The 27,830-nt window shown below is 45.1% G+C and overlaps 1 protein-coding gene across 1 annotated transcript in view; it reads right to left on the reverse strand.

The window, feature by feature from the left end:
- The window catches only part of LOC121548701 (nesprin-1-like), a 56,833-nt gene extending 29,368 nt beyond the window's left edge, over positions 1-27,465 (reverse strand). The window contains exons 1-9 of the mRNA XM_041860230.1: positions 26,972-27,465; positions 24,385-24,446; positions 19,008-19,103; positions 17,341-17,424; positions 5,456-5,476; positions 5,134-5,226; positions 4,653-4,822; positions 4,261-4,457; positions 2,556-2,677 (exon numbers count right to left, since the gene is read on the reverse strand). Of these exons, the coding sequence (XP_041716164.1) occupies positions 2,556-2,677; positions 4,261-4,457; positions 4,653-4,822; positions 5,134-5,226; positions 5,456-5,476; positions 17,341-17,424; positions 19,008-19,103; positions 24,385-24,446; positions 26,972-27,116 (990 nt within the window). The 5' untranslated portion in view covers positions 27,117-27,465. The remainder of the gene's footprint in view (positions 1-2,555; positions 2,678-4,260; positions 4,458-4,652; positions 4,823-5,133; positions 5,227-5,455; positions 5,477-17,340; positions 17,425-19,007; positions 19,104-24,384; positions 24,447-26,971) is intronic.
- Between the last annotated feature and the right edge of the window lie 365 nt (positions 27,466-27,830).

Raw genomic sequence — 27,830 nt, forward strand, 5'->3', positions numbered from 1 at the left:
TTCTTCTCCGGCAACTGAGTTTGGAAGGACGCCTGCACTCTTAGAAAAAAAGTTGCTATCTAGAACCTAAAAGTGTTCTTCGGCTGTCCCCATAGGAGAACCCTTGGAATAACTTTTTTTGGTTCCAGGTAGAACCCTTTGAGTTCCATGTAGAACCCTTTACACAGATGGATCTACATGGAACCCAAAAGAGTTCTACCTGGAACCAAAAAGGGTTCTATCTGGAACCAAAAATTGTTATCCTTTCGGGACAGCCGAATAACCCTTTTGGAATCCTTTTTTCCAAGAGTGTGTATCTTTGTAGTGACTAGGTGTATTGATAAACCATCCACAGTGTAATTAATAACTTCACCATGCTCAAAGGGATATTCAATGTCTGCTTGAATAGGTGCCCTTCATTGCGAGGCATTGGAAAATCTCCCTGGTCTTTGTGGTTGAATATGTGTTTGAAATGCACTGCTCGACTGAGGGACCCTACAGATAATTGTATGTGTGGGGTACAGAGATGAGGTAGTCCTTCAAAAATCATGATAAACACTGTTATTGCACACAGAGTGAGTCCATGCAACTTATTATGTGACTTGTTAAGCACATTTTTACTCCTGAACTTATTTTTAGGTTTGCCATAACAAAGGGGTTGAATACTTATTGACACAAGACATTTCAGCATTTAATTTGTAATTAATTTGTACAAATTAGGAAAAACATAATTCCACTTTGACATTATGGGGTATTGTATGTAGGCCAGTGACACAACATCTCAATTTAATCCAATTTAGGCTGTAACACAACAAAATGTGGAAAAAGTCAAGGGGTGTGAATACTTTCTGAAGGAACTGTATAATGACAAGTTAGTTAGTTCAACAGTCCATTCAATTTTAACACTCCCTATTCAGTTTCAGTCCATTCTATTTTCATCAGTCTATTCTGCTCAGCCATCCCATTGTAAGGCTTTATTCTTTATTCAAATTACAGATGGGGATTGGAATCCCCTGCTAAGGGAACATATTATCTTCTCTGAATGGCAGTCTGAGTGTTTTCCCCTAAACACTCTACAGGGTGGACAAATCATATTATAAGCTGGCTAAAGTTCACTGTTATAGCCAAGTGTATTGTCCCTGAAATCAGCACTTCCATATCATAACTTCTTTCTTTATTTCATTAAAAAATAATAATAATACTGAATGTAGATAAACAACACAAAGTGTTACAAATCTTTGTCAGTGCGGTTGATAGTATTAACCAGTGGCTATAATCAAGGTCAGGAAATTTCTAAATCGTACACTAATGCAAAAGCGGCATAGTTAGAGAGGCTTAATGTCCAATCCACTAGAAGCGGTAACTGTAACCTTACAAAACCCAACCACTATTCATTCAAAACCCAAGGCTTTCCATCAAACCATCCGCCAATATAAGGGCTCACTGCCTAGCCCTAGCCAGCTGCGGCCATTGTCATGCTAATGCAACGTAGCTGTTAGCACTAATGCTAATATAATGGTAATATCATATCATATAATAATGGGACTATCACCAGGAAATTATCCTGCTGGGATTTCACCTCAGGTAAGATGAGAAAAAAAAAATGAATTCCTTTACCACATAAAACACTGCTAATTCCACCAGAATATAGAGGTAGAGCTGGTGATTACAACAATAAAATGGAATGGTGAATGTTTAAAGTATATAGAAACAACGTAGCCTGGGTGCCAGTCTGTCTCTGCTGTAGCTGCCTTCTTTGTTGTTGTCATGCAAACCACTGACAGAGTTGGCTGAAGCAAAAACAGGCTGGCAACCAGGCTAGAAGCAGTGTGTGTTCCAGCGAGGAATTACAAACATTCTAAGTATGTTCTTTTGGAACGTTTGATGGAGAACCTGCACAGTGAACCGGAATGAGGCTACTACTACTTCTACAGACTGAACCTACCTCCAACATCTCCTCAATATCTCGAGGAGCAAGACCATGCTGTGGAATAGAGTCAGGCACAACAACCACAGGGATGAAGTGACCACACAGACAACACCACAGTGGAGAGAGAGAATGAGAAAAAGAAGAAGAGAGAGATGTGCAAAGAAGAAGTGATTGATCAACAACAGGCAAGAAGACATTACATCACATCACTAAGGAGTAAGAGAATGTGAGCGGTGACAATAAGGAAAGGTTGGGTAGTTTGTGTCAGTGCTAGGGGTAAGGGTTTACAGAGACAGCACACAACACAAGTCTACCTGCAGGTCTGAGATAACTCTGGAATAGAGGACAATACATTTACATTTTTGTCATTTAGCAGACGCTCTTATCCAGAGCGACTTACAGGAGCAATTAGGGTTAAGTGCCTTGCTTAAGGGCACATCGACAGATTATTTTTTCACCTAGTCGGCTCGGGGATTAGAACCAGCGACCTTTCGGTAACTGGCACAACGCTCTTACCCACTAAGCTACCTGCCGCCTAGGTAGCGGCAAATAACGTAAATAACGGAGAGAAATAAAACATAGGAAGAGACATGGCTGTGAAGATTGAGCGAGAGGGAGAGGTGGGGAGAGGGACAGGGCTTGCTACCTCTTCCTCTGGCTGGGAGTCTGAGTCACTGTGCTGCTGGTGACCAGGGTTGGGGTGGTGCTTCAGAAACTGGGCCACGTACGTCATGATGGACTTCTCATCAGGTTTGTCAACATCCACATCTGGGGAGAAAGATGAAAGGATATTGGTCAGTCTAGTCACCACAAAACCACTCATTCTTAATGACATCTAATCTGGAAAAAGCTAATCATACATCACTATTTAACTTCAGCTATACCAACAACAGACTACTGAGATTAGCCATCCCTGATCTTTGTAATCAAGCAGAAGAAAGCCTCTCTATCGCTGCCAGAAACCTCAGACAGAGATGAAGGGAAGGCGTGCCACCTTGGATCAAACTGCCCTTCATATCAGGTTTATATGGTATTATGGTGAGCTGCTGGATGGTCTCTCTGGCGCTGACTCCTCTCGCCCTAATGGCCCTTAATTATGGCGATGTCAAACTGGATTTGTCAGAGCTCATTCTGAGGGGCAGGCGTGAAGGAGCACAGATGCTGTTTAGAGGATTCACTCTAGAGGGATTTATCTGATACACAGGCAGGAATGTACACTATTTTGCCATAGTGAAAGCATAGTGAATCTTTGTATTGACATGGAACGTGACTGACATATCAGCTTCAGGTTTGTAAAGATCCAGAAAAGCTCTATATTGGACTTGAAGTTTTCTAACCAGAAGTTTTCTAGACTTTTGGTTAGTTTGTTCAGTGTACCTGGCTCGTTCTATCAATTAGGCCTTTTGAGTAGTGTAAAAAACGTTTAATTTCACCTCATTTTAACATTCTGTCATAAAGAGCACATGCTCAACTTAATAAAAAACATGTTTTCCCATCTCAAGAGGTAAAATAAAAAATGACTATAGTAAGTGCCTAGTAGGTGCCAAATAAAGTAACTGCGTTGACCGTAACAGGGTTTACCGTAACAGGGTTGATGACTTCATCTTAAGTCATCCATAAATCCCCTTGTGACAGGGGGAATGGAAGCTTGTTGTGTGAAACAGGGAGGGGGAATTGAATGCAAGCTTCACAAAAAATGTTTTATTGTTAAAACATTTCTAGCCTGTCTATCTATGGGTAACAGGGTTGACGTGTTATGCTCAACCCGCTCAGATTTTCATAACAAAACACCAGAAAATTGCCAAAAATAGTAGATCCAGCTCACCTGCTTTTACACTATGATTTTACTATTAGATGTTCAATGCTTCTAAAAAATTGTTTCACCATATTAAAAAGACAGTTCAGTTTACATAACAGGGTTTACCTTAAAATGAGGGACAGTTTTTTTTAACCTTAAAATGAATCACTAATCACATGAAATAAACAGTAATCTATAGAAATGGCTTTGTCAAAGCAACAAAATAACTTTACAATGATGGTGAACTTGGATAAATGTTGGGATTAAGTGGGTTAATATCTTCCTAGAAGTCACATAGGATGCACAGACGGACATGTCAAAATGCTGAATTTTGGCACTTTAGCAAGTCTTTATTCATATAAAAAAAAAACGGATTTATTGAATTGTCCATGTGTTCTATATTAAAGGGCACTTAATTTAATATAACAGGCTTTTTCAATGTTTGTGCACAATTTCTACTTAGCATTTTAAAGGAACGCAAAAGGCGCTCATTTCGTGGAACGACCCACATTCATTTGCCAAACAGGAAATGACCTCTCTGGCTGTGGTTTACCTTCTGGGTCTAGTAGCTGCGGAATGCCCAGCTCAGTCTCGGCCAATGAGAAGGCTTCATGCAGGTTCTCTCGATTGGTTCTCCTACGCACACGCTCCATATCGACCAGGTGGGGTCGAAGAGAGAGGATGACTGCAAAGAATGCCACACCTGTACGCCAGCTCGGCCCAAAGTCTTTCACGTCGATCCCCAGATGCCTGAAGAGACAGACAGGACAAATACAGCATTACATCAATAACACCATCAATTATTATTAGCTATTGTAATATCACTATCAGTAGCTATCACTACAACCACGACTAGCACTGGTAATAGAAGTGTTATTGTAGTTAGTAATATCATAAGTATCATCATGTTATATTGCAGTTGGTACAGTGGCTGTAGTCCCGTACTTGGTGGCGGTCTGCTGGACCCATCTGAGTAGGGCCTTCCTGGCCCCACCCTGCAGCGGGGGGAGGGGCCTCCTCTTGACAGGCGGGCTGGTGGTGTCTGAGCTGTCCACTGAGGAGGTGCTGCTAGAGAGGGCCTGGAGCGCCGGCAGGTTACTGGTCAACTCCTCTATCTGCACGAGGGAGAGAGAGAGAGAGAGAGAGAGAGAGAGAGAGAGAGAGAGAGAGAGAGAGAGAGAGAGAAAGAGAGAGAGAGGGGGAGGGGGAAACATAATGACACAGTGGTTATTTCCTTTAATTCGTCAAGGATTTTTCAGGAATACAGACACTATTTTTCTATAGTGAAAGCACAGATTTTTTGGCCAAGAAGACAGAGCATGGCTGACTCACAAAATGAAACACCATTGCCTTTATTGTGTAATTGTGCAATAGCGGTACATTATCTGTAGTGGGATGACACCCACCCACCACAGAGGCACTATACCTGGAAATAGAGGATTATTGTCCAAATCAACCCCAGTACGATAGATGGTCTTCCATCGACAATGTCAGTCGAGTTGATGTTGACTAGCTTGATCTGTATCAAAACATACAATATCTAGCATTATACTGTAGGATATCGCTTATCAGAAATCATATCCGTTCTAATACATATGGAACACATATGCACAAATTCACTCAATCTAGTAATGGTAATCTGGTAAAGACAATATATTAAAATATGGATACGGACTATCAACACAATACCCAAGTGTAATATAATTCATAATAACTTTCATGAAAACATCAAATAAGCTGGTACTAACCGGTGATCCCCTGTACGCAGACTTGAGTGAGCGTGTGAAAAAAGGAGAGCGAGAGAGAGCAAAAGAGAGGTACACAGAGAGAGATTGCATGCAGTTAGAGGAGGTATATAGTATGGCTGAGTGAAAGGGGGATGTCTCATCGAGTGTGAGGCGAGCGATAAAGACTCTAGCTGTGAGATAACCCTGGCTGCTCTACGACGGGCTGAGAGGACAGATCTATCACCTATACACAGACAGCACTGGGGATTACACCCAGCAAAGGGTAGAGAGAGAGAGGGTAGAGAGAGAGAGAGGGTAGAGAGAGAGGGTAGAGAGAGAGAGAGGGTAGAGAGAGAGAGAGAGAGAGAGAGAGAGGGTAGAGAGAGAGAGAGAGAGAGAGAGAGAGAGAGAGAGAGAGAGAGAGAGGGTAGAGAGAGAGAGAGAGAGAGAGAGAGAGAGAGAGAGAGAGAGAGAGAGAGAGAGAGAGAGAGAGAGAGAGAGAGAGAGGGCGGGGGGCAGGGTATATCATAGAGAGAGAGGGTCTGGGCATTCATCATAGCATCCATATCAGAGGGTATATTACAGAGGAGAGCAGTCTGAGCATTAAAGGTTATCATATTACACTGGGAGTGTGGTATGGAGGAGGGACACAGTCTGTGTGAACAATATGGGGTGGGAAAGGTCTCCATAACAAGGATAAGCTGTAGAAGCTCCAGTTGGGAGAGGTCAGAGACTGAGCAGTACCGTACACATAATTCATGTTTCTATATCTGAGACAGGTCTAGAGAGGGGGTCTAGTAGGCAGTTTATACATAATACAGCACTTCATATCAGACTGGGGTCCTTAGACTGTGTAAAGGGGAAGAGGGGAGATAGTGGTTTGACAGTAAATAGAGGGACACTGCTTGAACAATATGACAAAGAAAGGCCATTCATACAGTGTAAAGAAGGAGTGAGATATACAGGGTGTAGTGCGGAAGAAAACAGTGGCCGTGTCCCAATACCCATACTAGCGTTCTACATACTTAAACTGCATACTATGTACTCATCATCGCATACTATTTAGCACGTACCGTTTAGTAAAAGGTATGTGATGGTTGCAACGCAGTAGCGGCCCCTGACTGGCTGAGTAGGTGGGGCGGGGTTGAGTGCGGGTGGATTATTCCAAATTCAACAGACATGCCAGCCTGATAATAACTCATTTCCAATTTGATTAATTTCTCTAAACTCTGAATAGAAATGGCGATATAGGCCTACTCAGGCTGGTTATAGGTAGACTATCACATTCGACCCATGCCAGTATGAAAAATGTATGCACTCACTAATTGGAAGTCGCTCTGGATAAAAGCGTCTGCTAAATGACTAAAATGTAAAATATAGCCCATATAGCCCATCTGTAGCTCAGCTGGTAGAGCACGGCGCTTGTAACGCCAAGGTAGTGGGTTCGAACCACGGGACCACCCATACACAAAAAAATGTATGCACGCACGACTGTAAGTCGCTTTGGATAAAAGCGTCTGCTAAATGGCATATTAAATATTAAATAAAATAAAATTAAAATTAAATTAAATTAAATTAAAAATAAAATATCCCATTTAAAAAGGACTGAAGACAGAAACAGATAATTTGGTTCCATTTCAACATATTTATTAGTGAAACCAAGGTGCTGTAACAGTGCCTTCGGAAAGTTTTCAGACCCCTTGACTTTTTCCAATTTTTGTTACGTTACAGCCTTATTCTAAAATGGATTAGATAAAAACATTTCCTCAGCAATCTACACACAATACCCCATAATGACAAAGCGAAAAAACAGGTCTGTAGATTTTTTTGTTAATTTATTAAAAATAAATAACAGAAATACCTTTTTACATAAGTATTCAGACCCTTTGCTATGAGACTCGAAATTGAACTCAGGCGCATCCTGTTTCTACAACTTGTTTTATAAATTCAATTGATTGGACATGATTTGTAAAGGCACACAGCTGTCTATATAAGGTCCCACAGTTGACAGTGTATGCCAGAGCACAAACCAAGCCATGAGGTTGAAAGAATTGTCCGTAGAGCTCCGAGACAGGATTGTGTCGAGGCACAGATCTGTGGAAGGGTACCAAAAAATGTCTGCAGCATTGAAGGTCCCCAAGAACACAGCGGCCTCCATCATTCTTAAATGGAAGAAGATTGGAACCACCAAGACTCTTCCTAGAGCTGGCCGCCCAGCCAAACTGAGCAATCGGGGGAGAAGGGCCTTGGTCAGGGAGGTGACCAAGAACCCGATGGTCACTCTGACAGAGCTCTAGAGTTCCTCTGTGGAGATGGGAGAAACTTCCAGAAGGACAACCATCTCTGCAGCACTCCACCAATCAGGCCTTTATGGTAGAGTGGCCAGACGGAAGCCACACCTCAGTAAAAGGCACATGACAGCCCGCTTGGAGTTTGCCAAAAGGCACTTAAAGACTCTCAGACCATGAGAAACAAGATTCTCTGGTCTGATGAAACCAAGATTGAACTCTTTGGCCTGAATGCCAAGCATCACATCTGGAGGAAACCTGGCACCATCCCTACATTGAAGCATGGTGGTGGCAGCATCATGCTGTGGGGATGTTTTTCGGCGGCAGGTACTGGGACACTAGTCAGGATCGCGGCAAAGCTGAACGGAGCAAAGTATAGAGAGATCCTTGATGAAAACTTGCTCCAGAGCGCTCAGGATCTCAGACTGGAGCGAAGGTTCACCTTCCAACAGGACAACAACCCTAAGCACACAGCCAAGACAACGCAGGAGTGGCTTTGGGACAAGTCTCTGAATGTCCTTGAGTGGCCCAGCCAGAGCCCGGACTTGAACCCGATCGAACATCTCTGGAGAGACCTGAAAATAGCTGTGCAGCAACGCTCCCCATCCAACCTGACAGAGCTTGAGAGGATCTGCAGAGAAGAATGGGAGAAAATCTAAAAATACAGGTGTGCCAAGCTTGTAGCGTCATACCCAAGAAGACTCAAAGCTGTAATCGCTGCCAAAGGTGCTTCAACAAAGTACTGAGTAAAGGGTCTGAATACTTATGTAAATGTCATATATTTCCATTATTTATTTTTAATAAATGTGCATACATTTCTAAAATCCTGTTTTTGCTTTGTCATTATGGGGTATTGTGTGTAGATTGATGAGGGGGAAAAAAACAATTTAATCAATTTTAGAATAAGGCTGTAACGTAACAAAATGTGGAAAAAGTCAAGGGGTCTGAATAATTTCAGAATGCACTGTATACACATTTAATCAAATAGCCTAGTACACACACCAAAACTTTTCAAATGTTCAAATCAAAACGCTACTGTACAGAAAAGCGTGGACAGCCGGGTGCATCGCAAATTCAGAACCACTGGACAGCAACATAATAAACTAAAGCACTGATCATTGGGAACGAGATCAGAATGACTGCTATAAGGCTTGATCCATACATTAAATAATTAAATAGGTAGCTTAGCCTACAAAACTAAAAATCAAAAGGCCTGATTAACATGACATCAATAACGCAGCCACATCCTGAGACCCCGGTGCCGACACATTCAGAAATAAAAAGATGGTTTAGTATTTAATTTAAAAGCTCTGACGAAGGCCAAGAGAAAAAGAAACACTTTTCAATGAGAACACAGAAATCCCCCCCCCAAAAAAAATATCTGTTTTCAAAGATGCAGCCTATAATGCAATACTCATGATAATTTTAAGGAGAACAAAAACTACTTAGCCTATGTCGTATATGAAGATTATGACGTTGTTAATGTTTTTAAGTGGAATCGGAGAGGACGTTTTATTTTAGTATCAAGAGGGAATGTTTTAGTGTAACGCCACATACAACAGACAGGAAGTGTGTTGTAGACAGGGGATTGGACAGTAGAGGGAGCCACCCACATCTTGGGGAGATTATATATACTGGGGGAAAAACGAAGAACAGGTTAGAGCGACCATTGCAATCTGGGGCGTCGCTCTCCGGGTGGGCATGACACCTGTAACTCATGCTGAAAGCTTGTGATATGAATAAACTTATGATCAAGGTTCAGTATGAGCGGACTCCTTTGTTTATCAGCAATAATTGCCAGCATTTACTCGATACTACACCTACATTTGAACACCAACGCAGAGGCTTAGCTATTCGGCATCTTCCCATTTAAGTAGCCTAGTTTTGTTGCTTGGCTACTTGAAGAGAACTAGGGCCTATCACTCGCAGCCCACCTGCTAGATGAAGAGCTGAAGTGAGTATAACATCCTGGCATTTAAACCATACTAGATTTTCAAAAATTCACATACTCTATTTTTGCAATACTGAGAATGCGTCATGCGCGATTGCGTTGTTTCCCGTTATTCGTTGATTTCAGTAGCACATCCCCATATCTAATTGATCAGCTGTTGTCAAAGCCGAAAAGGGTATGACATCCGGGCATTTAAATTATACTCGATTTCAGATTTCAGCACAATTTTTGTAAAAAAAAAAAAAAATGGATAGCTAGTGGCACACTCCAACACTCCAACTCGTAATTTACAAACAAAGCAATGAGTATTTACTGAGTCCGCCAGATCATAGGCAGTAGGGATGACCAGGGATGTTCTCTTGATAAGTGCGTGAATTGGACCATTTTCCTTTCTTGCTAAGCATTCATTTTTACATTTACATTTTAGTCATTTAGCAGACGCTCTTATCCAGAGCGACTTTACAGTTAGTGAGTGCATAAATTGTTTTTCATACTGCCCCCCCGTGGGAAAATGTAATGAGTACTTTTGGCTGTCAGGGAAAATGTATGGGGTAAAAAGTACATTATTTTCTTTAGGAATGTAGTGGAAGTAAAGTAAAAGTTGTCAAAAATATAAATAGTAAAGTAAAGTACAGATACCCCCAAAAAGTAGTACTTTAAAGTATTTTTACTTAGGTACTTTACGGCGCTGCTAGATTTTCGAAATGTCACATTCTCTTAAACATAATTTTTTCGCATACCCAAACGGCTTATTATTTAGGACGCAAGTATGGGTATTCGGACACGGCCAGTCTGACCTATATAAAAGCTATCTGACAGAGAGAGAGACCGAACATCATTTACTGTAGACAACAGTAGATATTAAATCATGCTCCCATCGTGACAGATATGAGATAGGGAGATAGGGGAAATGGCAAATGTGATAAAAGAGCAGTGAGGATAGGAACTAAAATCAAATCTAAATACAGTCTACGCACACATAAGATTTACATTGACTGTTTGTCTATATCACACACACACATACACACACACACACACACACACATACAGACACACACACACACACACACACACACACACCCCTCCCAGCATGGCATGGCAGAGACCCCCAATCTCAGTGTCTACACTCCAGACTGCAGATTACTGTTGTAGGATTTACGGTTTAACCCTGTCACAGTGTAGGAAGAAGCTAAATCAATGTCCCCCCAAACGCAAGCTCATACTTGCGGATTTATTTATGTATATCCAAAGACATGCTATGTGGAGCATTAGTAATCTAATACTGGGAATCTATCTCATAAATTAGGTTTCCATCCAATTGGCAACAGAGTTTAATGCAAATATTCTAAAATCAGCATAAAGAAAATATGCAAATTTTCCCACCAGTGGTGTGTTTCCACCAAAAGGACTTGTTGCAGATAAAAACAGTGTGTGATTACACAAAATGTACTTTTCATGTACCAAATAAAAATCAATGTGCAATGTAATTCCATCGAAGTTTCAACTTTGTCACAAAAACTGTTTTGTTAAATAGCAAATGTGCTTACTCTGGTCTTGGCACGTGCATGTGCAACAGCTAGCAGATACAGTGTGGGTAGGCTAGTCAACATGACGAGATTATTGTCACAAATTCCGCCGAGACTGCTCCTCCTCCTTGTTCGGGCAGGCTTCGGCGTTCGTCGTCCCCGGAGTACTAGCTGCTACCGTTTGATGTTCTCTATGTTTGTTTGGTTTTGTCTGTTTGGTGCACCTGTGTCTTATCACTTATTGATTATGTCATCTATAAGTTTCCTTTGGTTTTGTTTGTAGTTGCGTGTTGTTGTCCACCTGTCCGTTGGGGTTTTGGATTTTGCTCTGGTGTATTTAAGTGTATTGACGCACTGTTTGCGCATCGCTTATATTTCGTGTTTTACGCACTGTTTGCGTATCGCTCGCCTCCGTTGTTTGAGGCCCGTTCTTTTTGTATTGTCATATTTCTGACTAGTAAAGTCTGTTGGACTAAGCTTCTGTGTCCTGCGCCTGACTCCAACACCACATCCACTTCAAACACTGACAGAACAACACACCATCAATGGAGTCAGCAGGAGCAGCGGCGGCGACCGAGTCGCTGGAGGATCGGGTCAGCTGCCAGGACGCCAGGATCCATCAACTCGGCTCCGCCATGCAGGAGGTCATGAACACCCTGCGCCGATGGGAAAGGGGAGGCATGCCCACACCTCCTCCTACATTACCACCACCATCGGCCAGTCCCACCAGACCGGTTCCGGAATCCAGTGGGATTCGGCTCTCTCTCCCGAGGGCGTATGATGGCACAGCAGCCGGGTGACAGGGGTTCCTCCTTCAGGTGGAACTCTACCTGGCCACCATACACCCGGCGCCCTCGGGATACGAGAGCGTGTCCGCCCTCATCTCCTGTCTCTCCGGCAAGGCGTTGGAGTGGGCCAACGCCGAATGGAGGGGAATAGACGCCGCCACCATCAGCTACGCGGAGTTCTCCCGCCGCTTCAGGGCTGTTTTCGATCACCCTCCTGAGGGTAAAGCGGCGGGGGAGCATCTGTTCCACCTCCGACAGGGGAAGAGGAATGCACAGGATTTCGCCCTGGATTTCCAGACTCTAGCGGCGGATGCGGGGTGGAATGAGAGGGCCCTCATCGACCACTATAGGTGTAGCCTGCGAGAGGACGTTCGTCGAGAGCTGGCCTGCAGGGACACCAATCTGTCCTTTGACCAGCTAGTGGACATGTCCATCCGTCTGGATACCCTGCTGGCCACCCGCGGACGTCCCGAGATGGGGCCGTCCATTCCATTCCCCAGCACCTCCGAGCCGAGCCCAATGGAGCTCGGGGGTGCTGGCGCTAGAGGGAGTAGGAGAGAGAATCCGAGGGGGCCGTCCCTGCACCAGCTGTGGCCGTGGAGGACACACTGCGGCTAGGTGCTGGGGAGGGTCTCCAGGGAATCGGGACAACAGGTCGCGCACTGGAGAGTCATTTCAGGTGAGTAGGCGCCCCACTCACCCAGAGCTCTCTGTTGTTCACTTTTGTATACCTGTAGTATTTCCTCAGGTTGCATCTCATTCCCAGCATAAGGCGCTAGTCGATTCAGGCGCAGCTGGGAATTTTATTGATCGGAAATGTTGTTCTAGGTTAGGGATTCCCCTCCTGCCCGTTGATGCACCCTTTCCTGTCCATGCCCTAGATAGCTGCCCGTTGGGGTCTGGGTTGATTAGGGAAGTCACAGCGCCACTAAAGATGAAGACGCAGAGGGGTCATGAGGAGATTATTCAGTTGTACCTAATTGACTCTCCTGCGTATCCCGTGGTGCTGGGGCTTCCTTGGTTAGTCACCCATGACCCCACCATTTCGTGGCAACAGAGGGCTCTCAAGGAATGGTCTGGCCAGTGTGTTGGGCGATGTCTAGGTGTTTCCGTGGGGGCGACCACGGTGGAGAGTCCGAACCAAGTGCCCGCAATGCACATTCCCCCTGAGTATGAGGATTTGGCACTCGTGTTCAGCAAGACGAGGGCGACACGATTGCCACCTCATAGGCAGGGAGATTGTGCGATAAACCTCCAGACAGGTGCGGCACTTCCGCGGAGCCATGTGTATCCTCTGTCTCAAGAGGAGACGGCGGCTATGGAGACATACATAGCTGAGTCCCTGAAACAGGGATACATACGGCCCTCCACTTCCCCTGCGTCCTCGAGATTCTTTTTTGTGAAGAAGAAAGATGGAGGTTTGCGCCCGTGTATTGATTATCGTAGTCTCAATCAGATCACTGTGAAATACAGTTACCCTCTTCCTCTGATTGCGAGTATGACTGAATCATTACGCGGGGCGCGGTTCTTCACAAAACTGGATCTCAGGAGCGCTTATAACTTGGTGCGCATTAGTGAGGGGGATGAATGGAAGACGGCATTTAGTACCACCTCAGGTCATTATGAGTATCTTGTCATGCCATACGGGTTAATGAATGCTCCTTCAGTCTTCCAATCATTTGTGGACGAGATCTTCCGGGACCTGCATGGGCAGGGAGTGGTAGTGTACATTGACGACATCTTAGTGTACTCTGCTACACGTGCCGAGCATGTAGCCCTGGTACGCCGAGTGTTGGGTAGACTGTTGGAGCATGACTTGTATGTCAAGGCAGAGAAATGTCTGTTTTTCCAGGAGTCCATCTCCTTCTTGGGTCATCGGTTGTCCGCGTCAGGGGTGAAGATGGAGATTGACCGTGTGTCAGCCGTGCGTAACTGGCAAACCCCAACCACTGTGAAAGAGGTGCAGCAGTTTTTGGGTTTTGCCAATTACTACCGGAGGTTTATCCGGGGTTTTGGACAGGTAGCAGCTCCCATTACTTCCCTGCTGAAGGGGGGCCCGGTGCGTTTGCAGTGGTCAGCTGAGGCGGACAGGGCGTTTTGTAAACTGAAAGACCTGTTCACCTCGGCTCCGGTGCTGGCGCACCCGGACCCCGCTTTAGCGTTCCAGGTAGAGGTGGACGCGTCAGAGGCCGGTATTGGGGCAGTACTGTCGCAACGCTCAGGCACGCCACCTAAGCTCCGTCCCTGCGCTTTCTATTCTAAGAAGCTCAGCCCGGCGGAGCGTAATTATGACATAGGGGACAGGGAGCTGTTAGCCGTGGTTCAAGCCCTAAAGGTGTGGAGGCATTGGCTTGAGGGGGCTCAACACCCTTTTCTCATTCTGACCGACCATCGTAACCTGGAGAACATCCGGGCAGCTAGGAGATTAAACCCTCGTCAGGCTAGGTGGAACATGTTCCTGACCCGGTTCGTTTTTAAGATCACGTACATCCCAGGGTCCCAGAACGGTAAGGCAGACGCCCTGTCCCGGCGGTATGACACAGAGGAGAGGTCCATTGAGCCCACTCCCATACTGCCGGAGTCTTGTCTGGTGGCACCAGTGGTATGGGAGGTCGATGCGGAAATTGAGCGGGCGTTACGCACCGACCCTACTCCCCCAGAGTGTCCAGTGGGTCGGACGTACGTGCCGCTCGAGGTCCGTGATCGGCTCATTTATTGGGCTCATCGTCACCCTCCTCTGGACATCCAGGTATTGGCCGGACAGTGCACTGCCTTAGTGTTAAATACTGGTGGCCAACATTGGCTAAGGACGTGAGGGTTTATGTCTCCTCCTGCTCGGTGTGCGCTCAGTGTAAGGCGCCTAGACACCTGCCCAGGGGGAAGTTACAACCCCTGCCCGTTCCACAACGGCCGTGGTCTCACCTCTCGGTGGACTTTGTCACGGACCTTCCCCCCTCCCAGGGGAATACCACTATTCTGGTCGTTGTGGATCGGTTCTCTAAAGCCTGTCGTCTCATTCCTATGCCGGGTCTCCCTACTGCCCTACAGACCGCTGAGGCTTTGTTCACCCACGTCTTCCGGCACTACGGGGTTCCCGAGGATATAGTGTCTGATTGGGGTCTCCAGTTCACCTCTAGAGTCTGGAGGGCGTTCATGGAACACTTGGGGGTCTCGGTTAGCCTTACCTCGGGTTACCACCCGGAGAGTAATGGGCAGGTGGAGAGAGTAAACCAGGATGTGGGTAGGTTTCTGAGATCCTATTGCCAGGGCCGGCCGGAGGAGTGGTCGGGGTATATCCCCTGGGCAGAGATGGCTCAGAACTCTCTCCGCCACTCCTCTACTAACCTGACCCCTTTTCAGTGTGTATTAGGTTATCAGCCGGTTCTGGCACCATGGCATCAGAGCCAGATCGAGGCTCCTGCGGTGGATGAGTTTTTTCGGCACTCGGAGGAGACATGGAACGCTGCCCACGTCCATCTGCAGCGGGCCATCCGCAGGCAGAAGGCGAGCACGACCTCCACCGCAGTGAGGGTCCAGTCTACGCCCCTGGAGATCGAGTCTGGCTCTCGACTCGAAACCTGCCCCTTCGCCTGCCCTGCCGGAAGCTTGGCCGGCGGTTTGTGGGGCCATTTAAAGTCCTGAGGAGATTGAATGAGGTGTGTTACAGGTTGCAACTGCCCAATGACTATCACATTAACCCCTCATTCCATGTGTCTCTCCTCAGGCCGGTGGTAGCTGGTCCACTCCAGGAGAGTGAGATAAGGGAGACCCCTCCGCCCCCCACTGGACATCGAGGGGGCTCCGGCGTACTCAGTCCGGTCCATCGTGGATTCGAGACGTCGGATGGGGTCTACAATATCTCGTGGAGTGGGAGGGGTACGGTCCGGAGGAACGGTGCTGGGTGCCTCGGAGGGACATTTTAGATCCATCCCTCCTGACTGAGTTCCATCGTAGTCATCCTACGCGCCCTGCTCCACGTCCTCCTGGCCGTCCCCGAGGCCGAGTCGGCGCACGGCTGGAGCCGTGCGTCAAGGGGGTACTGTCACGAATTCCGCCGAGACTGCTCCTCCTCCTTGTTCGGGCAGGCTTCGGCGTTCGTCGTCCCCGGAGTACTAGCTGCTACCGTTTGATGTTCTCTATGTTTGTTTGGTTTTGTCTGTTTGGTGCACCGGTGTCTTATCACTTATTGATTATGTCACCTATAAGTTTCCTTTGGTTTTGTTTGTAGTTGTGTGTTGTTGTCCGCCTGTCCGTTGGGGTTTTGGATTTTGCTCTGGTGTATTTAAGTGTATTGACGCACTGTTTGCGCATCGCTTATATTTCGTGTTTTACGCACTGTTTGCGTATCGCTCGCCTCCGTTGTTTGAGGCCCGTTCTTTTTGTATTGTCATATTTCTGACTAGTAAAGTCTGTTGGACTAAGCTTCTGTGTCCTGCGCCTGACTCCAACACCACATCCACTTCAAACACTGACAATTATTATAGATAAAAGTGAGAATATTTTTATTTGTCGAACAGCAGTCAAGCATCGATCATCATGTCACCAGAATAAGACCCTCGATATTTATTGGAAAGGAGCATCAGGATCACAGTGCACTTTCAACACCCTGTGAAGTTCATCATAACTTATTTCATCTACAGCCTAATAAACTGCATGGTTACCCGAGTCATAGTGGGAGGACCACAAAATATATAATTGTGTTTACTTCAATATTATGTTTATTAAATCAATATTTGCGCATAAAGGCGTTTCCACCGCCATTTCTCGCATTATTCAATTTACCGACACAAAAAGATCCCACCTTGTCTAGCGTATTTTGTTTTGTCGACATTTGGAAAGTTTACCGACACAGTTTCTGTTTCCATCAGGCCTGTCATTACATGTTTTATCCGACATGTACTTTACTCACATAAAAAGGTTGGATGGAATACTACATTGATCTCATGGAGTGAGGGATAACAGTCAATTTGAGAGAGAGAGAGAGAGAGAGATATGGAGAAGGGGGAAGAAAGATACAGCAGGGCAAAGGGAGATGGGAGGTAGAGAGGGGAATGTAGGAGAGAAAGGGTCATGCGGGGTCAGTCTTCAGTGTTCTGACCCCAAGGCCATCACCTGAACCATGTGTGTCAAGGGAGAGGGGGAGAGGGATGGAGGGTGAGAGGGATGGATGAGTATACAGGGAGAGGGGTGGAAGGATGGAGGGGGAGATGGATGGAGGAGGAGAGGAGGAGAGTGGGAGAGGGTCAGTGGGAGAGGGGGAGAGGGATGAAGGGGGAGATGGATGGAGGAGGAGAGAAGGAGAGGGATTGAGGAGGAGAGGAGAGGGGGAGAGGTAGAGATGGAGCACTCCTACCTTTCTGCCCTCCAGGAAGTTGAGAGCCGTGCCGATGTTTGAGACCCAGTGGATCCTCCGCAGCTTCCTCCCCTGCTCACACGGCTAGGGGGGGGATAGAGAGAGATACATATATATATATAGAGAGAGAGAGAGAGAGAGAGAGAGAGAGAGAGAGAGAGAGAGAGAGAGAGAGAGAGAGAGAGAGAGAGAGAGAGAGAGAGAGAGAGAGAGAGAGAGAGAGAGAGAGACAGGGGGTGGGGGGGGTAATAAAAGACAGAGTCAAAGAAACATAGAGTATAGAGTCAGAAGGATGTTAAACAGAAAGAAAAAGGTACAGAGGGAGAGAGAGAAAATAATGAAAACAGAGATTGGGAAAACAACAGAATGGAAAGTAGAAAGAGATTGAAAAGAGGGAAAGATGGCAGATTGAATAACAGAGAAAACAAGAATAAGATTAACATGAAAAACAAGGAAGAGAAAACAGAAATGGAGAGAGACAGAGATAGACAGACAGAGATAGAGTGACAGAGACAGAGATAGAGAGACAGAGACAGAGACAGAGACAGAGACAGAGAGACAGAGACAGAGACAGAGACAGAGACAGAGACAGAGACAGAGACAGAGACAGAGTCAGAGAGACAGAGATAGAGAGATAGAGAAACAGAGACCGAGAGACAGAGATAGAGAAACAGAGACAGAGACAGAGAGACAGAGAGACAGAGAGACAGAGATAGAGATAGAGATAGAGATAGAGATAGAGATAGAGAGACAGAGACAGGGACATAGATAGAGAGACAGAGATAGAGAGACAGAGATAGAGAAACAGAGACAGAGACAGAGACAGAGACAGGGACAGAGATAGAGAGACAGAGACAGAGAGACAGAGACAGAGAGACAGAGACAGAGATAGAGAGATAGAGAAACAGAGACAGAGAGACAGAGAGAGAGAAACAGAGACAGAGACAGAGACAGAGATAGAGAGACAGAGATAGCGAGACAGAGACAGAGAGACAGAGATAGAGAGAAAATGAATCCGAGTGTGTTTGCCTTTTAGCAAAGAGATCAATATAACAGACAGCTTAGACCCAAGGCTGTATTGGCCTTGTGGGACCATCAAACAGTGTGTGTGTGTGTGTGTGTGTGTGTGTGTGTGTGTGTGTGTGTGTGTGTGTGTGTGTGTGCCCCCTGGCCTTTCCCTGTTTATCTAGCCTGCTTTTTTCCAACCAAACATCCTAATAAAGACTAATCAATATTATGTAATTTCCATGTAATCGTTTCCATTCTCACATTCACTGATGTCCTTAGATATGCTGTAAACATAGCTTTGAGGGCAGGGTTCACAGAGAAAGTCTTTCACAGTAGTATTCAAAATCAGTCTTCAAATGCCCTTTACAAACAGGTTTCCATGTCAACCCTGCCTTCATTATATTTCATTGCTCTGTTTTTTGATGAGAGCTTACTGTCATTTCAGTTGAACATCTTCAAGGGGGCGGAGTTGAATCCTGCATGTTGAGGATCTGGTGGGCATGGATTGGTATTTATTATGAGTCAACAACACTGTGACCAAGACCACGTGCAGTTAAACTGTTCCAAAGCCATGAGTGGAGGAAGGGCCTTTGTTGCTGCCCTGAGTGAGACCACTTGCAGACTAGTTAAACTGATCCCAGAGCAGGTACAGGACTCACCAGCTTCTGTCCAGACAGGACCTCCAGCAGGGCCAGCAGCATCACTCCATCCTTGATGTCCTCAAACAGGTCTGTCACCACTAGGGACGGGACACGCTGGGGGGAACAACACCATAACAAACAGGATTAATTAAATGAAACAACAGTCAATACAAAGCTGCATTAGTTTAATGTTTACGTAAGTGTTCTGTGCGATACAGTAATTACCCAACTAAAGCTTTTAGGTAAACTTTTCTTGGAAACTCAACCCATCAAGATCTGTTTTTGTAGACTTAATGGTTAATGTAATAAAAGCAACATGGCTTATAGTGCAGTAAGTCTCCAAGCATGTAATATGCATGATCACAGTACATTCACAAAATCCTGTCAAAAAGGATATGCTGAGCCACAGGAAAGCTTGGCTGTGGCACGATTGATTGACAGCTAGGAGGATCAGTCTCTTTTGAAAGGGGTCCCGAATCCCAAAATCCAGAAATATGCTGATGATTTTCAAAGTGAGCCCCTCTCAAGAACTCCCTCCATGACCTGAGACACATATCTCAATTTCTCCCAGACGCCACATCAATGATTTCTCTTAAAGCATAGTCACATGGTGGGGCTGAGGAGAGGTTTAGAGGGAAAGGCATTCAGCTATTCACAGTGAGATTAGTGAAAAGAGAGCGAGAGAGGGGGGAGGAAAAGAGGGGGAGAGTGGGAAGAAGGGAGGCAGGGAGGGAAAGTAAAGGGAGACCAAGAGAGTGAAAGCAAGGAATAGGGAATCTAGACCCAGACATGTTCTACAAGCGAACAGAGAGTGAGTGAGAAAGAAAGAGAGGTAAAGATCCTACCTCACACAACTCTCAAAATGAATTAGCAATTAGCTTTCCTCTTTAATTCCACTTCTAATAGTTCCTTTGCTTTACATATTTTACTGTTCACAATGCATTTGTGTCGCTTTCAATGAGTGACAGAAAAACACTTTACTGAGGCCTCTACAGAGGGACAAATTATGCCACAGCTAATTAAAGTTAAATTCACCTATTAGCTCGTTATAATCCAAGAGCTAATGAGGAAATTTCTACTAATTACAAAATAAGGAAGTAATATCCATTTACTCAGCTCAGTCACAGGAGTCAGATAAATAAATCAAGGGCTTTAGGAACTAATTACATGTGAGTGTCTAGGCTTTAATTGATTGGGAACATCCCAGCCTCTGTAAGTGTGCTTGTCTATGACCTTATGTGCAGAGAGAGAGAGAGAGAGAGAGAGAGAGAGAGAGAGAGAGAGAGAGAGAGAGAGAGAGAGAGAGAGAGAGAGAGAGAGAGAGAGAGAGAGAGAGAGAGAGAGAGAGAGAGAGAGAATGGAAGAAGGAAGAGAGACGGAATGGATGAAGATCCAGGGAAGAATAACGATGAGATACTGACAATATGATAGAGAAATACAGGAGTAGAGAAGTAGAATATTGAAACTATAAGTTACGTGGGATGAGGAAGAGGGGTTGGGATGAGTTGTGTGCCATAATGTCTGAGAGAAGAAAGAAAGAGTAAGAGACAGGGTGAAAAAAGTGTTTACAATGGTCAGCGGGGCTTTGCAGTAATCTCTGGGAACACTTGGCAGCTGATTAATGCAGCTAGTTTAGCCCAGCTGTTTGCTGAGAGATGATGAGCCTGCCGTGCCGCTCACACCGGCCAGCCCATAATTAAGCCCTAACCTTCTCACAGAGGATTTGTCAAAATGGAAAATGAGGGACTTCTCTCTCTCGCTCTCTCTCACTCTCACGCTCTCTGCTGAGTAGCTGAGTACAACTTAAAAGCTCTTCAGTCTGAGTGCTTTAATCATATTCTTCTGTGCAACATGCAGAGGCATATAAATACATTCTCCCTGGCTCACCCATGCTGGCTGATCTTGCTTTGGGATGGTTTTGCATATGTGGATGTGCACTGAAAATAAATCATACTGTCATACATACTATGCTATTTAGGTGCTGGTTCAACAAAGTTGCAGGATAGACCTTCAATTACAAGGTATATTACCCTGTGTAACAGGAAACCATTCATATTTTATTTAACTGTGCTCTTCTATCTTTGCCCCTTTGTCAGAGCTCATATGAAATCGTATTTTGTTACCTGTGGAGGGGTAGGCCCGGGAGGGGGAAGAAAGCAAGGCGGAAGGAGAGGGTGTATCCCTCATACCGGCGTTATCTCACCTACCTACGTTATAACGATTAATCACATACCTTTAGGCTGAGAATTAAAGGCCTGAGATAACTATGGTAATGACCTACTACCCCTGGAGAGCTGTGCTTAACCCACTATCTCAGCTAGCTTGCCTCTCCCTCTCTCTCCAAGGGACTAGTTAAAAAGGGCCTCACAACATTTTTCTACATGGGGTTTTATAAAAGAAAGTATTTCAACTTGTTTGTTTTACTGCAGGTCATTCAAAGGCAAACATATATAGAGGAGCCCATAGGCTTGGTTTTAGCTAGCTGACTAAACTTCACTCTATGGTGAAGGACGTTTCTGATGAACTTCACCAACGGAGTGTAGCAGGGACCAGGCTTTGTGGAATTCAGCTCTCACTACATTGATTTGCCCAAGGTCAATGCTTTTTTTTTTATATTAGGAAATGCTTACTTTGTACCTATGTTTGTCCTCTGTAGTTGCGTGCCTTTGTTTGCTGAAATACTTGTACTTTTTCAATAAACGTTAATCAAATACAGCCACTGACTGTTTGCACATTGCTGTTGCTCTAAGATGGCAAATCAGCGCAAACATGCATGTGCCAATTGAACCTCAACAAGGTAACAGTTGGTGGTTGTATTTGATTAACGTTTATTGAAAAAGCAAAGAAAGGCACCCAACTACAGAGGACAAACATAGGTATCAGGTAAGCGTTTCATAATTGTAATTTTTTTAAGTATTGACCTTGGGCGAATCAATGTAGTTAGAGATGAATTCCACAAAGCCTGGTCTCTGCTCCACTCTGTTGGTGGAGTTTATCAGAAACTTCCTTCACCATGGAGTGGAGTTTAGTAAGCTAGGTTTCAGCCAACAGCACTTCACCACAGGCATAATTATTTCCCTCAACAAGGCAACCTCAGAGAGACACCCTCTATGTTCTCTTCGCCATTTCAGTTTACCAACCCGTTTACCAACCCGTTTACCAACCTGACACAAAGCAATCCACTAAGACAAATAGACCTACATGCTGACATCGGTCGCTACGGTAACATCATGCTCGAGGAGGAAGAGGTTAATAGGCTTGCGCCATGAAGAAGGGATGGCGGGAGGCGGGGGGGGGATTTAATCAACAGGAGACGAGTCAGAAAAAAAGCTAAGCAATTACCTTTAAGAATTTAAAAGCTATTTAGACAGAGCACAGAGCAGCGATATAATCATTCCAGAATAGCCTAAATCAAACATATCGAGTTTAACCGTAAAGAGCAAACTATGTCAGGAAGTCTAGCCTGTTTCCCCTATCTTGATATTGTTCATCTTCCCCAGTGCTTTGATAATAATAATATGCCATTTAGCAGACGCTTTTATCCAAAGCGACTTACAGTCATGCGTGCATACATTTTTTTGTGTATGGGTGGTCCCGGGGATCGAACCCACTACCTTGGCATTACAAGCGCCGTGCTCTACCAGCTGAGCTACAGAGGACCACAAATGTTGATGGGGGATCAACACCGTTCCAGATGGTTTGATGAGATATCATCCACAGAGTTTCAGGTTGGTGATTAGGATAAAATTAGGTTGTTAATATGACATGTATGTAGCCCAGAAGCAGGGCGTAAAGCACCGCCCTACATGACTTTAAAAAGTCCTACTCCAGTCTCCTATTCAGCTCATTCACCTGATTTACATAACAAAAGGCACATCTCAATAGGTGGTCCAGGTATCCTCTTGACATAGCACAGGTGGGGTGGGGGGGGGCTTTCCTCTTCTGTTCTCTATTGCTCCTCTATTGTTCCTCAAGCAAATGGGGGGGAGACGACATAACGAATCTCTGTCAGACCAAGTCTTTGAATGCCCTACACCTTGAAGTTTGCAGATATTTTCCTCAAAACTGTTTATTTTACCCTTTAGTGTGTGTACTTATTTTAGTATGTGTACTGTATTTATACATGGGATATAAAAAATCGCTGGAGGATGTCTTTAATCTATTTGCTGTGTGGGGAGAAAGTGCAATAAATAAATGATTAGGTCTTTACTTTAAACGCTATAACACATCTAGGACATTTAAATATTTTGGTGGTGAGTAATTTTCTGCTGCAAAGGTCCTGATATCTGATATTTAATATCATGTCAAGGTTTATTCCCTGCAGACTGCCTCCTCAAATGAATTTTCTGCTCCGCGTCACCGCAGATGAATGCGGCCACTGTCGTAATCAAATTGGAAACCTTGAGAGCGGCGGCGGCTCGGATTGAAATAGCGTTTAATTGCGTGGCACTGTGCCGCGGTCGCCTTGTCCACTCGCTCCCCGACATGCTCTTCAAGCAGTAATGGGTTAAATTGAGGAGCCTAATACGTTATAATACCATAATTACATGCACATGACAGACCAAGGCATGCGGTTGCGGCAACTGTAATAGTTTAGGTTACAGAAACACTGTTGCTTAAATGGTAGGATAAGCCTAATAGGAAGGCAAATGAAGGATTTGCGCTCTTATCCAGAACAATCCAAATTAATTGCAAAGGAAGAGTAGGGTTCTGTTTTAGCCCCAATCTCTGAGCCCAAACCTTGTCTAGACTATAGCCTGCAGAGATGGAAAACGTCATAAATATGAAATGATACAGATCCTAATTTAGTACACTGTACTGGAGGGGAAAAAAACAGAAATTGCTTTTGTTGAAAGCAAATAGCTATAATTACTTTTGTATGAGTTAAGACTGAAAGCTGTCCACAGGCTATCTGATGTAAGGTCAGGTGAGAAGGAACAGTAGTGTGACTTACAGATGAGAGCTTGTGTGCTGCGCATGCATGTGTGTCTGGCCTGCATGTGATCTAGGGGGTGGTACAACCAAGTCTCATGACTGGTTAGCCTAATACCTTTAAAGGCCCAGTGCAGTGAACACATTGTTTTCCTGTGTTTTATATATATTTCCACACTATGAGGTTGGAATAATACTATGAAAATGGTGATAATGCCCCTTTTAGTGTAATGGTCCTCTGTAGCTCAGCTGGTAGAGCACGGCGCTTGTAACGCCAAGGTAGTGGGTTCGATCCCCGGGACCACCCATACACAAAAATGTATGCACGCATGACTGTAAGTCGCTTTGGATAAAAGCGTCTGCTAAATGGCATATTATAATGTAGTCCCTTTTGTATTTGCACAACAATGACTACAAAGACCTGCCAGACAGACAGTCAGTAAGACAGACGACAAACTCTTACCTTTGCCAAGTGGGAATTGATCCATTTAGTGAACGTCCTCTTCTGCACCGCCTCTTGATCATCTGAAAATCATAAACATCATGGTCACATGCTTTGTAAACAAACAAACAGAATGGACAGGATATATTTTCTTCTAACTGTACTGCACTGTTATGAAAATAGCTTGAGTTAGGCCTTATTAATGGATGATGACTCTGATTAACAACTTCCATATCCAGTGCATTGCTATGCCTAATGTCTCTAAGTGGTTAGCTGGCTCTGCTCTACTGTACTTTGCTCAATGAGAATAGATCTGACATTCAGATGGCATTTTCACCAACCTATCCCCTCTTCAAGCTGATTGATAAACATGTGCCTTTTTAAAAGGATGCCCTTTTATGAAAAAAATGGGTCATGAGTGACAGAAGGCCATGTCTAATTCCTGCATTTCACAATAAGCCCCCAACTATCTCTTTGCCTGTTCAGTATGTTGATTACCATAAAAGTACATAATGTCATGTGTGTTGTGCATATTTATTTGGAAGTGAAGGGCACAGTTTGTTATGGTTCCAGCAATAAAAATCTATTAGCAAAGGCACAATCAATACTACTGATGATGTACCTTAAAAAGCCAATCCACTTAAATTAGGACAAAGCATAAATCGCTGGTGGGTCCTTCACACTGAGAGAAAGATTGACTAACAGAGATAGAGGGAGAGAGAAAGAGAAAGAGAGAGCGGGAGAAAGGAAGAAGAAGAAGAAGAAGAAGAAGAAGAAGAAGAAGAAGAGCAACTTTCTGGTCAAAAGTGGGGAATACTGTTTGAACGTCATGTTACTAGAAGATTCATTGGAGTAAACTGTATTTCATCCATCACTAAAGAATCAGACAGACTCACACCACAATAATCTGCAGAAAACTGTGTATCACTATCACACTGTCTCATATATCAACACATTAATGGGACATCATATTCCATTCGATATTCACCACACATACACTGCAATTCATCATCCCTATAGAATTACACAGATTTATAGCCCAACAATCCACAAAACCATTTCTATCACACTGTCACATATTACACTGCGTAAACACATCAATCTTATTCCAGTCACCCCATCCAAAACACACAATGTATATAATTTTGACTGGCACAAGTGACGGCTAGCTTTTCTTCACCCCGGCTGCAGCAGTGAGAAAAATCCTTGAGATAATCGCCTTATCACCCAGAGAGGACATCTGACACAGTGCTTTCCCCTGCCTGCCTGCCGTAATGAAACACACTGACTGATTGATTACACACAAGTCGGTTAGTGTGTCACTGACTAATGTAGGTAGATGCAGAGGGAAGGAGGGATGGAGGAGGAGGGAGGGAGGTGTTCATACATAATGCAGTCCCACATTCACACACTTTCACACGTGTCACAGAGCAGGTCCTGGTTTTGGGGATTAATTGTTTGATCAGGTCCGTATCAGGGCAAAAATACTGAGGAGACTAACTGATGAAAATGTCTGTGTGTGTGTGTGTGTGTGTGAGTGAGAGAAAGGAGGACTGTTGGTGGGGGTCTATGTGTGTGTGGTGCCAAGCTCTCTCCATCTCAGGGACGAGGTGACTTTGAGCGGCACACACACACACTGTTATTCCTCTATATTCGTGGCCCACCGCTGCTAAATTGTTGCCACCGCTGCAAAAAATATTATATATTTCTGCCGAGATGCGCTTTTAAATGACCCCCCTCCAAAATAAATCCTAGAGGAAACACTGCACACCCACACATACACACACTACACTCTCTCACATACATACACACTTCCATTCAATAATCACAAAGGAAATAGCCTTTCTCAGCAACAAAACCTCACAGCAGCGTTTTGACACGCTTGATTAGTCAGAATAGCCACGATCGTTAGTCTCATCCCAGTCACACTCTCCCCTCCCTGACCCCTATGGGGAAAGTGACCTTAGTGAAACAACATTATGACGAACACTATAATCTGGGGCAGTTATCTGCCGACTGACTATGATGTGACTGGAGTAGCGATCCCCTTTCAGACAGACAGACAGACAGACAGACAGACAGACAGACAGTGACAGAGACAGACAGATAGACGAACAGGCAGAACACAGGTAGACAGACAGACAGACAAATGACAGACAGACTGGCTGGTAGACAGACAAGTAGACAGACAGATAGGCAGAGGGTCAGTGAACCGTGACACAGCCAGCGGTATTCATCTGCTCATTATGCTTGGTTCACCTGCTGCAGGCACAGTGATGAGCGACCTCTATATGCCCCACTACCGAGGTGGAAACGCCCCCTTTACTGCCCCCCAATACCTCCCCTGTCCCCCATTACAACCGCTACCCCACCAGTGGTGTCCTGCCTGAAAGGCTAAATTGGAAGGGCGAATGCAAATGTTCTCTCTCTCACACTCTCTCACTCTCTCATACACACACCACACACACACACTGCATACACTCTCAATCACAGACACACTTACTCCATTCTCCCTCTTTCAACCACACATACACACACACACACGCTTTGCCCAAACATACACACACACTTTGCCCCAACACGCACACACACACTATGTCCCACTTACCACGGAGGTAGTGAAAGAACCCTGTGACCAGGTTGAGGGATGTGTTCTTTTTCGGGGTGCCGTCCCCTCCTGATCTCTGTGCCATCTTGTGATCCAGACTTCTCCTAGAACCTCCCCTGCCTTCATGGGGACGTGGAGAGGACATCCACAGGGAATGTCAAAAAACCTCCAAGGTGGGGGTACAATCACCCTTCGTCCTGCCCTTGCTACCTCTCCCTGTTTGGGGAGGTGTGTCTTCAGTGTCCCCTCTCTCTGGAAGCTGGCTCTTGTTGGATGTCCAGATGACAGCAGTGAAACTGTTGCTGTACGACACAGCAGGGATGAAGGTAGTAACCTCTTCCTCTTCCTCTTGTCCTGTTGTCTTCTGTGTTCCTCAGCAGTCAAACAGGCTGTTCACCCAGTCTTAGTTTTCCCTGTCAGTGTTTATCTTGCATCCTAAGCAGATTGCGTATCAGGGAGAGTGTGTGTGAGTGTATGTGTTGGGGGGAAAGTGTGTGTGCATGTGTCAGTATGCTGTGCAGAGCCGACTTCTCTCAGCATCGCTCTCTCTCTCTTCCTCTCTCTCTCGCGCTTTCTCTCTCAGTCGGCTGCAGGAACAATCCATTTCCCTCCTCTCGCCAACCAATCACAGCGTGTGGGAATGGGTGATGTCACGCCAGCCCATGCCCTGTTGTGGGGGGGATTGGTGAGAGAGGGGGGCGTGTGGCAGGTTGGGATGGAGTGGTGGGGGGGGGGCAGTATGCGCTCTATACCCCGACAGCACATACTCATGCACTAAAACACAGGCATTGCCAGGATAAACGTGCTGGAATTTCCTATGAGCAGCATATTTTTTTCTTCACATTTTTCTTCCTACCAA

Source organism: Coregonus clupeaformis, chromosome 33 (genome assembly GCF_020615455.1).
Source record: "Coregonus clupeaformis isolate EN_2021a chromosome 33, ASM2061545v1, whole genome shotgun sequence".
NCBI classification, from domain to species: domain Eukaryota; kingdom Metazoa; phylum Chordata; class Actinopteri; order Salmoniformes; family Salmonidae; genus Coregonus; species Coregonus clupeaformis.